General features: G+C 51.6%; 1 protein-coding gene across 1 annotated transcript; it reads right to left on the bottom strand.

The window, feature by feature from the left end:
- Positions 1-1233: 1233 nt before the first annotated feature.
- On the bottom strand, positions 1234-10638 carry LOC311179431 (signal-regulatory protein beta-1-like; the record flags this gene model as incomplete). Its single annotated transcript, XM_084246640.1, has 5 exons — positions 1234-1340; positions 2593-2937; positions 3480-3797; positions 5930-6289; positions 10569-10638. 5 exons carry the CDS (start codon positions 10636-10638, stop codon positions 1234-1236), a joined length of 1200 nt encoding a protein of 399 aa, XP_084102766.1.
- Positions 10639-11812: the final 1174 nt, after the last annotated feature.

Below are 11812 nucleotides of genomic sequence, written 5' to 3'. Positions count from 1 at the left end.
GAACACAATATTGTGGAGCCTCCCTTGTGGCGCAAGGGGTTAAGCACCACAATATGAAGCAATCTGCAGCCTCTGCAGCACGAGTTCGATTCCCAGCCGGCCAGGGAGCTCCCCACATGGCGCAACAGACGTCTCCTGTCTCACCTGTTGCTCCCGTGAACAGTGTGTTTCAGCCTGTTATGTTTTCCACTCTCTCTCTGGTGATTCCTCTCACCCCCCTGAATCTCTGGGCAGCTCTTACATGCATAAATAAATACATCTGAAAATAAAAAACAAAAGAACATGATATTAGTATTTTGCAAAGATAGACCAGAAACTCCATGAATAATTATAGAGAAATCCTTCCATATTTCAGAATAGAATAATGCATATTCAACCAGTGATCTCAGTACATATGCATTAAAACTTCTTGATAGTTCAGTCAAGATAGGCTGTGTGCTTGCAGGAATATATCTCTTTCATCTTGGTTGTCCAATCTGTGTTATGTGAAGCTGATATGTGTAGGCACAGTCTCCATGTGCCTCTGTGTTTCTGTGGTTCCTGTTGTAATTTCTCCTCTTCCATTTATATGGTAGTTACTTGAGTCCTCTCCCTATTTCTTGTTGAGTCTAGGAAGGGAGGAGGCTGCAGAGCTGGAGGTGCAGGTATCAGGGAGGAGGGAAGAAGCTGAGGGAGACATGTCACATTTAATGACCTGCTTGTGCTCAGGACGCACTCCCTGTGTGTCTACATGGCTCTGGAGCTGCTCTCTTGGGCAGTCCCCGAGATAGGCCTCAGCACCCCACCTTTGCTCTCGCCCCTGTGCTCACGCCCAGCCCCTCCATGCATCACACAGAGCCCCAGAAACACCTCAGAGCAGCAAACTTGGGACTGCTCAATACTCCCCTCACTGTGGATTCCTTTCGACTAATGAGGCCCCCATATTCAAATAATGTAGAGATGGTCTCCAACGGAGCCCCCAACCCAGGCCCTCCATTCAGGCCCTTGCCTGTATCTTCCACACCACCCAGGGCTCCCCAGTCACTCTGGAACACCCTCTGCAGTTCCCCAAACACTTTCTGGATGCTGGGAATGTTTGAGGGACCTAAGCCTCCTGAGGGTGTTCAGGGAGGTGTGTCAGCTTCTCTTATTTCCCAGGGGCCCTGACCACGTGCGACCTGGGGGCTGCCCTCCACCTGAACTTGCCCCTCCCGGGACAGACCTTGGCCTGCCCTCCCTCCCCAGGACTCACAGTCAGGGCCTCTGCTTCCTGTGCATGTAGGAGGCAGAGACACCCACCAGCAGCAGCACCTTAGAGCCCAGGAGGAGAGCGATGAGGAGTGGCATCGACTGCTCTTTGCCTGGAAGACAAGGGACAGGAGGTGCCATTAGGGGCCACACTGGACCCTTCCCTGGGCCTCCACTACCCACTGGGCTCCCCTGTTCCATCAACCCTCTGAAGCTTGAACCTGTGTCCTTCTCTAGATTAAGGCAGAAATCAGGGTAAAGAGCTTCCTGAGGTGCCGGAGGGTGATGACCGGCTCTACTGATTATGAATGTGAGGTTCAGGGAGTTGAGGGGGCCCTGCAAGAGCAGAGTGACCAAAACAATGAAAATCCATCACTGTCTGGTAGGATGATGCCAGATTTGCTCTTTGCATAAGACGAGTCAAACCTCAGGGTCTCATGAGTGACCTACCACATGTGCAAGGAGAGTGTGGGCAGCTCTTGAGGGAGGGAGTCCAGGCCGCCCGCTCCCCAGGGATGGTCTCCATGGTGGAGAGGGCCCTGCAGTGTCTGACCTGTGAGAACAGCTGGCTGGGGAGCACCTGGTGGGTGAGGAATGGGGCTGATGTTTGGGCGGGGCTGCAACTGGGCCCTGGTGGGACCTGAGATGTGGGGTGTGCCCCTTGGGCCAAATCACCGGGGCCACTTCTGTCCACTGGGGTGGCCGAGGATAGTGCAGAGAGCAGCTGCTTCTCTCCAGAAATGGTCTCTGCAGCCAACAGCTACTCAAAGGGGGAAAATTAATTCCTACCCGCCACCCTGTTGCTCCTTGAGTCCCTTCTCTATAACTCTAAAACCGCAGGGTATTGACGTGGACATGAAGTCACAGGGGACTGAATCTTGCAGGTGTGTATTTTAGTGAGTCCTTGTGATGTTTGCTGGCCCACGTCAGCTCCAGACTCACACTCCCACAGAGACAGGCCAATACTTCAGACAGAAGCGCAGCATCAGCCGGTGATGCTGAATAATGGGGTGTAGAGACCAGCACAGACTAGAGATTCAGTAGATTGTGGGGAGCCAGGAGGGGTGGCTGACCTGGCTGTTGCAGCCACTATGGGGGGCAGATGGCAAGAGCAGGACTGAGAGTGGGAGCATCACCTCCAACCCCCACTTCTCTTTCATGCTTACGTCCCTGACCTGCAATGCTCGGTTCTGAACACTTGACCTGTGGGCACTCGGGGTGTGAACATTGGGATGAGGCATCTCCTTTAAATTTTGTTCATAGCTGTACATTCTAGATTATCAATAACACATGAATTGTTACCGGTGGCACTAAAAAAATAAGATAAAATATAAAAGGTTGGGTCAGTTGGAGCTGAGGCATTACCTGAAGTTACACCTGTGAAAGTTACACCTGTGTCCTGCTTGTCCTGGTGAGCTGAGGCCACCAGGGTGAGGGCTTTGGAGACCGTGGGCTGCCCGTCATGCTCCACTTGGCAGGTGAGCACCGCATATCCCCTGTGGGCAGAAGCGTTCACCAGGAGCCAGCTCGTGCAGGTGAAGGTCCCATCCTTGTTCTCCAGGAGAGTCGAGGGCTTTTCTGTTCGGGACACGTTTCCGTTCTCCAACCAGGTCAGCTGTAGGTTCCGGGGGTAGAACTCCTTCACCTGGTAGGTGACAATCACCTGGTTCCCTGCCGGGGGATACTGGGAAACCTCCAAGGTGGGCGAAACTGTAACAGCCCAGGGCAGAAGCTCTGACCTTAAGGCACAGATCCCAGGGGAGGGGCCCCATCACTTGACCCCCACTGCAGCAGGTGCGTCACCCAGGACATGGTGGGAAGGCAGCCGGCCTCCAACACTGAGGCTCTCTCTGCATGTGTGTGCGACCACTAAGCAGAGTGCCCAGCCCATAGTAGATGCGCAAGGACTGGAGGGTAATAGGAGGGAAATCAACAGGCCCCGCCCCTGCAGGCAGCAGTGGGATCACAATCACTGTGGCAAATAAATGCCATCCCCAAGCACCTTGGGCAGGGCTATAGAGGATGCCCAGTGATGTGGTGGCTATGGGTTAAGTTCAGGAAGCTGCCCACTCACTGCCGGCATGGAGGAGCTGCTGCCCTGGCAGCTGCTGGGGAGACAGGGGGAGTGACCTGCACATGCAGGGCTGGTGATGGCCAAGAATGGTGGGACTGGACTTGGGACATCAGCGCCTGGAGCGAGTGGGGAGGAGTAGGCTCTCTCTCGGGCAGGGCTGGGCTGGGGGGGTTCACACCTCGGATGGTCTCAGACAAGTTGGCTGTCCCGCGAAGACCGCCGCCCTGCAGGGTGACATGGGACACCTCGCAGATGACCTGGGAGCGGACATCACCTGACGCCAGCGGCACCGTGGCTGTGCTGGAGATGTTGAAGGAAACGGCCTCTCCTGGGGGGTCCACGTTGGGCCGGGGGGCTGGCAGCTCTTTCCTATTTTTGAACCACTTGAGGCTGATGTCTCTGGGGGAGAAGCCGTGGGACTGGCAGGTGAAGGTCACCGTCTGCCCAGGGGCGGCCCTCTCTGTGGGCCCCGATACCACAGGGCGAGAGGGTTTGGCTATGAAGAAGCATTTGTAACAATAAGCGTGACTGTGACTCCCCAAGGATAAGCAGGTGACACTGTTTATAACTTCACCTGATTATTAAATGAGGGTGTCATCACCCTCATTTAGGGACACCCAAGTTCCCAGAGGTGAACCAGGATCAGGGAATGTTGACAGGGTTGCAGGCCTGAGTTCAGAGTCCCCCTCTCTGTCTCTGGGGGATTTCACATTAGTCTGGGCTCAGGAACAAGATGGCCTTTGTCTCTGTAGCTGTTCCTGACCTGCCAGCCTGAGAGCATTTCCAAGGTCAGAGAATCAACACAGGAGGACGCAGCAGGACAGGGGACCTGTGGAGGCTGGACCAGGCTGCCAGTCCAGGAGAGGGGGCCGGGCACCTTCCTCACTCATCTGTGAAACTGGACGCATGCTCTTGCTCCTGGGATGCATGAGGGAAGCAGGCCGCGGAGGCAAGTTTCATAAGATAAACAGAGATCAGTGATGAGCCCAGGCCTGGTCTCCCAGCTCTCCCCGTGGGCGGTGAGGGATTTAATTCAAACTTTTCATTCTTTTTTTTTTTTTTAATTCTTTATAGAGGCATGTTTATTTATTTATTTATTTGTTTGTTTTTATTTGTTTATACATGCACTGGATACATCAGAAGCGCGGGAGGGTGAGAGAATTCACCAGAGCCAGAGCGGGGAGCAGAGCAGACAGAAGGACCGAAGTACACTGCTGAGGGGAGCAGCGGGCGGCAGGATAGGTCTGCGCGCCATGTGGGACCCTCCTCCGGTGGCCGGGGAGCAGCCGGGGATCGAACCAGCGCCGCAGAGGCTGCAGGCAGCTTCGCAACCCAGCGCTCAACCACTGCACCACTGGGGAGGCCCAAACTTTTCATTCTTTAAACAATTTCCGAGTAGGTCTCATCTGTGTCCAGCTCTGATTAAAAGGAAGGGTACAGATGATGGTGAATAGGGGTTCTCCTTGGCTTCAGCGTCAGGTTTGGCTGGAAAGAAGGATCCCTGAGCCTGAGGAAGCCAAGGCGGGCGTCTCTCAGTGTCATTAAATAAGAGACAGACACAGGCCTGGAAAGTGTCAGAAGCGACTCTCTCATCCTGGGGAGGGGCAGAGCCCAGGGGACTGCAGGCAGAACCGGCATATGAGTGACCACTTTGGTCTCTGTTCTGCATCCTTGAGCCTCCATGTGTGTTTTTGTGCAAAGTGATCAAAGCCTCACCCCGGCAGAGGAGTGAGGATGTGTCCACTCAGGCAGGTTCACAGCAGGTGCTGACATCCAGCTCCTGTGGCTGCTGTCCCCGTCCTGGTCACCACCCACCTGACACTGTCTGGGGTCGGGGGAAGCATGTAGGGTCACACCCAGGAATGTCGCAAGTCCTCAGCTGCTCTGAAGAACCCCATTGAGGAAAGCAGCAGACACCACTGATGGTGAATTCTCTGCCTCTTGTTACAGGCCCACTAGGAAGCCATTTGGGGGAATGACACCCACACATAAATGAGATCCGAGGTGTTTTCATGAAGGTGTCTCTTTATGGAAAGCTGCGGCACTTTGAAAGGAAGGAGGACAGACTTTCTCAGGGACCGCTTGGGGTTCAGGCAGAAAGCCTTTGGGGAACTCAGCCCCTATTCACAGCTGCCTCAGCTCCCTTTTAAATATTTAGAGGTGGGAGTTTTTCCGAGCAATGAAGCTGGGTCATAAACTGGGTGTCTCATGTCTTCCTGAGGCCCAGAGGGTGGGAATCCAAGCCCAGTGAGGTGAGCTCTGTGGGGCGACCAGGGGCTCCATGAGTTCAGAAGTAGCACACCTCAAAAAGTTGCTCACATGGACAGAGGAGCACAAGGAAATACTTTTGTCAGGGTAAAAAAAAAAAATTGTAACTTTTCTTCAGACACCTGAGCTGTGCAGCCAGGTAGTCTGGGGTTCCAGACCGCATTCCCATTTCCCAGCCACATGACCTTGAGCAACAGGCATGACTTGTGCAGCCTCGACTTCCGCGGTCTGTAGAAGGGGGTGAATCAAGCCATGTAGACCAGCACCCACATCCACGCCTGACTCTTAGCTGTTGCTCACAGAGGAGGGCGTGACAGTGACCTGCTGCCACACGCGGGCGGGGGGTCCTCTGGTACTCACCACTCACGGTGATCTGCGTGCCTGGTCCCGACTTCACTTCTGTGTCAGGGCTCCCTTTCTGGAACTTCACACAGTAGTAGACCCCAGTGTCTGCTGGGGTGATGTTACTGATGTGGATGGAAAAGTCCTTGTTGTCTCTGATTGTGGGATCTGAGACATAGGTTACCCGGGGGAAGGGGCCTTCTCCTCCTCTGAAACTGTAGGCTAACTGCCGGCCTGGACCCGACCCGCTGAACCAAGTAGTATGCCCCGCAGGGCTCAGGGAGGTCAGGATGCAGAGCAGAGTGGCCGTCTCTCCGGCTGCCACCGACACGGACTTGTCAGGCTGGATCACCTGCAGCTCCTCCTTGCCGGCCGCTCCTGCAGGGAAGCAAAGTGGTTTCCTGTTCATCCTAAGGGAACCTGCGGGCGCTCTCAGGGTTATCACCAGGACCTGCTGACAAGTGCTCACCTCGGGGGCTCCTGAGCTCAGCACATGGGGGTGTCAACACATGGAACCCCCACAACGAACCTGTAATGTGAGGCTGTTCCTAATGAGGACACTGAGGCACAGGGAGGGTGAGGTGGCAGGGTTAGTGCCTGAGCCATCTCTGGAAGGGTCATGCTACACCAAATACTGGCTGGACACTTTGTGGTCTCAGGAGATGTTGCATTTCAGTCCTTTACATTCATGGACACGAGAGTCTTGAGACCATTGGTTGGGGGCGGAAGTGGTGGGTGTGTTTGTAGGATGGATTGAACAGCCAGAACCTCTGTGGGTCCAGCAACCTCTTCCATAGATCATGTGCTCATGACAGGGTTGTTCCCAGGGTGCTTGCATGAACATAAGGTGCTGAGCTCCCTATAAGCAGTGAACAAAGTATTTAATAAAAGGAAAACATAGTCTCAAGTCTGGGCTTTTTTCCAATTCCACGATCATGGTGTATTTGTGTCTATTACCACTATAATGTTTTTCTAAGAGTCAATGGCTTAAAATAATGAATTTCCATGAACAGATGAAGGCATAAACAGAATGTGCCATAAATAATGGAATATTTCTCAACCCTCAATAGGGAATGAGATCATTTATGTCCTTTCACATACATAAAATTTGACATTTTACTAAATAAAATTAATCAGAAAAAAAGGATAGATATACAGTTCTAATTACATGAAGTAGTTAGAATTAGCAAATTCAGAGAGACAAGTAAGAGCATAAGGGTAACCTTGGGCTGCTGGGGAAGATTAATAGCGAATTTATTGTTGTGGGTACAGAGACTTCTCCCAGGATATTGAAAAGATTCTGACATGCATCCTGGTGTCAGTTTGAAATAATGTGAACGTACTTGATGCCGCTGAATTACACCCTAAAAAAGGTTCAATGGTGAGTTTTATGTGATGTGTGTTTTGCCACAATATGAAATATGTGGTCAGGCATGGTGACTACCCTGATTCAAGCCTTTGAGCTGGGCTAAGTGGCTCAAGGCTGAGGGACTTGAGAACCCTGCTCTAGAAGGTGGAGATGGAACCAGTGGGCAAGACAGCAAGGAGGGAGCGACCTCAGCCTATGTATGAAAGAACTGGGGGGGTGCCCGTGTTGGGACCCTGGGTAGTGAGCTGCAGAGACAGGAGTGGTCCGTGGTCATGTACCTGCAGGTGCAGCACTTTGCTGTTCATTTTCACTGCAGCTGCACTACCTGGTTTCTGGAGATAACAGAGAAATGCCAGAACATTCCTTCTTGTTCAAAGTGTCCTAAAACAGGCATGAGCCCAGGTGGTAGGGCTATAAATCAGAGGAGCAGATTGTTGGTGGACTCAGACAAATCCTCTGACTTTTTTTTATTTCTTAGGACACAATTTGCGGTTCACCTTGGCAGAGTGTGAGCTGGGAAGACCCACCTACCTCCCACCCTTTGTCACAAACATGCCCTAAGGAGGCACAGGCTGTAGAGGGTGGGGCCTTTGGTGTGTCTCGATCACAGAGGGAGTGTTTAATTTCAAGGAGGATTTTGGGTGGTGGGGTAGACAAAAATGGCAAGAAATATGACTCTGGAGGGAGAAAAGGAGGAATGAAAGAAGATCAGACAGTCAGCGGTAGCCACATGATGGGGAAGTGTCATCCCTGTCTCTGTGGCTCCTGCGTTTACATCTCTGCCAGACCTTCTCCCTGAAAGCCCCCTGGACATGGTGCTTGGATGGAAAAGCACAGCTCACAGTTGACAGGTCTCTCTATGTCTCCTGAGGCCCCTAATTCTTCCAGAGGCTCAGACTCAAATATTTGCCTCTTTCTCTCCCATCCAAATCCTGCGGGTCAGAGAATCTGTTGCTGCTTCATCATGTGTGTAAGGTCTGACCTCGCCGTCTCTACAGCAGTCGTCCTCGTGCACCAGTGTTCCTTGTTTCTCCATGAAATGACCCCTTAAATGTTCTAGTTGCTTCTCTGTCCAAGTGCTAGCATGATTAAAGCTAATGTCAGACCATCACGTCTCTCTCTGACTTTGCAATGGCACCACTCACGGGAGCCCACATCCTTGAACAGAACTGAAAAGCCTCCACGCAGGGCCTCTGCCCGTGCTGCTCCCTGTCAGGAAGGCTCTAACCTAGAATCTACCTATCTCATCCCACACCTCCTTTTAACCTTTGCTCAAGTTTCTCTCTCAGAGATGCCACCCATGCTGTCCTTTAAAAAAATCCATCCTGCTCCAGATACTGGCAGTTCTCCTACCTGGGATACTTTCATTCTGTGCCCTTCACACGGGTCAGACCCTAACACACCGTGTCTTGCACTTACCTAGCGTGTCTATTGTCTGCTGTCATTTCTCCCATGAGACATAACTCCAAGAGGGCAACGACCTTGTCTCTTTCCTTTAGAAACTCACCTCTCCTGCCCGTAACAGCGCCTGACACAGAGGAGACTTTTGCACCTCCCGGAGACCCCAGTGTCTATTTTGAGCGGAAATCCCGAGAGTTTCCCCTGGAGATGACTTGGTCTAATATGCAAACAGCTTCCAGGAAGAGGAAGAACCCAGAGAAGAAAGTCACAAACCCTCTTCCCTCACTCTCCCTTCCCCCACCCGCGCACAGAAGCTGCAGAAAGTTCCTGGGGAGGAGACGGGTCACACAGAACCGAGAAGGGTGGTGGTTAACCCGGGAACTCTAGTCAGACCGTGTGAGTTCAGATCGCACCTCTGCCAGTTAGGGTGAGTGACCTTGAAACTCTAGGTGATTCTGTTATTCCATCTGTAAGGAGGGGATAAGTTAGCTCCCTCAGAGTAGTGGTCACAGGAGATGACACCTCCAGGCCTTTCCCGCTGTGTCTGGTACATGGTGAGGGTTCAAGAAATTGAAATGATTTTACTCATCGGATTTCCTGAGGCTGAGAGGCTTCTGGGGACATAGATGACAGAGATAGGAGTGCAGCTAGAATCACACACAGGGGTCATTTCTCTGTATCCTTCAGGAACCTGCACCTCCCCCTTCTTGTCTCCTCAGCCCATCCAGCCTGGAGGAGGAACTCCAAGGAGGAATGCACAGAATTCCACTCCCAGATTTCCTGAGGCCTGAACGGACGCTGGATGACAGCGCATGGGGAGAGGTGCAAACCCAGATGTGGGCGCAAGGACAGATGGAATCGGTCTAGGTGAGGCTCTGTGTTTCCATCCCCTTCTTTCTCCTCACCCCCTTGCAGCACGAGGGCAGGACTCCAAGAAAATCATGCACACACTTTACTTTCTTACCAAGGGAGAAGAATTTTTTGTCTAATAGTTTCGAAGAGGACAAGAGGAAATTTGGAGAAGTAGAAGGGGAAGGAAGAGAGTGGAGAGACTCAGAACTAAATTTTTGTCAATGTGCACTTCACAGACTGAGAAATGATTGGAGAGAACAAAGGAAAAAAACCTTTCAAAATCCCACAAGAGTGTGTGTGTATCTGCACACTTCTCACACCTGTACATACATGCACATACACCACAACATACATGCATTTGCAAATACATATGAAGAGCTGTCCAGTTGCTAGTATACAAGGAGTATGTTTTGAGGACTGTGTATGTTAAATGCTCATTAAAAATATTGGTACATAGTAACCATCTATCATTCATAACAAAAGTTTGTGAGCACAAAGCAGGATTTCAACCCTGTCCTACCTCCTGTTCCTCTGTCCTAGCTCTCTGTCCTATATCTAGACTCTACTTCCTTCTCCACATGTCTAACTTTTCTGCAAGAGCCTCCACTAAGTAGCCAACAGCATAACGTGGTAAAAAGAATGAATGTTGAAGTTGTTGGCCCTTGACGTGGACTCTGGCTTCTCCACAGACTTGGGTAGATGGTGTTGGGTACGTTATGCTCTCTGCCTCGGTTTCCCCTTCTGCAAAGCAGGGACAATAATTGTCGTCATAAACAGTTATGCTGTGAGGATCAGCCAAGTTAACACACTTGTCAAATCATCATCTGTTTTGATGTCCCTGATAACAGTTGCAGGTGACAGAGCCACAGAAACGTTGCCTAGATCCCTGATTCTCTGCTCTCAAGTAATGTCTAGTCCTTGGCTCTCTGTGGTAGCCCCAGTGGGCTTACATTTGTTTACCTGAATGCCCTACAACTCCTTGGCTAAAGAGGCATCCAGGGCAGGGAGGGGGGATCTTCCCATGGCCATGCTCACCTGTGAGTCCCAGGACTAAAGCCAGCAGCAGGCAAGGAGACTGGTGGGTCCAGGAGGCAGGGGCAGGCATCCTGGAACTGGAGGAATCTGCTCTGTCCGGGTATGTGCTGGGAGCCCAGACTCTGCTCTGTGGAGAGGAGCCCGGCGTGCGATACAAGAGGAAGCTAACATCAGTGGTGAAATGACGAGGTGTTGACACACTTCCATGTGAAGCTGGGATGGAGGGAAGTTTAAGGTCAGGAGCTTCTCATATGTGTTCAGAGACTTGTGTAGCCTCGTAGAAATAGTGCCTCACCCTGGGCCCTGTGCTCTCTGCACTTGCTTGCTACCCCTTCTTGGGGTCTCCGTGACTGTCCATTTAGGAGCCCCAGAAAAAGAGAATCCCACAGGGATACAAGCTGTGTCCCACACGCCCATGCCCAGGACCTAGGATGTGAGTGGCTGGTAGACAGTCTGTGCCCATCCACCAAGAGGTGCTCACAGGCCAAGGGCCTGCTGAGGACTATAATAGTGAGAAACTAGGAAATGTGTCTAAGAAGACATTTGCCTGCAGTGTCTGTAACTGAGCATCAGAACTCGGAGATGTCATCACTACAGGTGACCAGCGCAAGCTGTCCTGGGAGAGACTGAACTGACCAGGGCTGACCAGCTAAGTTTCATGGGTTTCAAGAGCCTGTGGGTCACTGAAGCTTTGGTAAGGATTTCCTTACAGTGAATAAAATTTCCCTTCAGTCCCTGACACAAGTTCAAAAACCTCACAAGGTGTATAATGTAATCATATGGAGGGTCTGCTTTTAACTGGGTCTAGTGTAGCTCCTTCAGGCAATATTCTGAAAAGGGCCATACAGAGTATAACAGGGGGCCTCCCCGGTGGCGCAGTGGGTTGAGTGTAGTGCCATGAAGCTGTCTGCAGCCTCTGCAGCACGGGTTCAATTCCTAGCCAGCCAGGGAGATTTCCACATGGTGCAGCAGACCTCTCCTGTCTTGCCTGCAGCTCCCCGAGTGGTGTTTTCGGTCCATCTGCATGTTCTGCTCCCTGCTCTGTCTCTGGTGAATTCTCTCACCTTCCGCACCTCTGGTCTGTACCCCATTCTTGCATAAATAAATAGATAAATCTTTAGAAAAATATAGGGGATGAGGATAGAAAGTTTGCATGCAAGAGGTATGATGTTGGGTAACTGAACAGTGTATCTCCATCACCCCTTGTGGGGAGACAATAAATAATCCCTAGGAGAGAGAAATCA

This window comes from Talpa europaea, assembly GCF_964194135.1.
Source record: "Talpa europaea genome assembly, chromosome: 11".
Lineage (NCBI taxonomy): Eukaryota > Metazoa > Chordata > Mammalia > Eulipotyphla > Talpidae > Talpa > Talpa europaea.
Note: the sequence above shows the minus strand (reverse complement) of the source record. Positions and strands in the feature narration are given on the sequence as shown.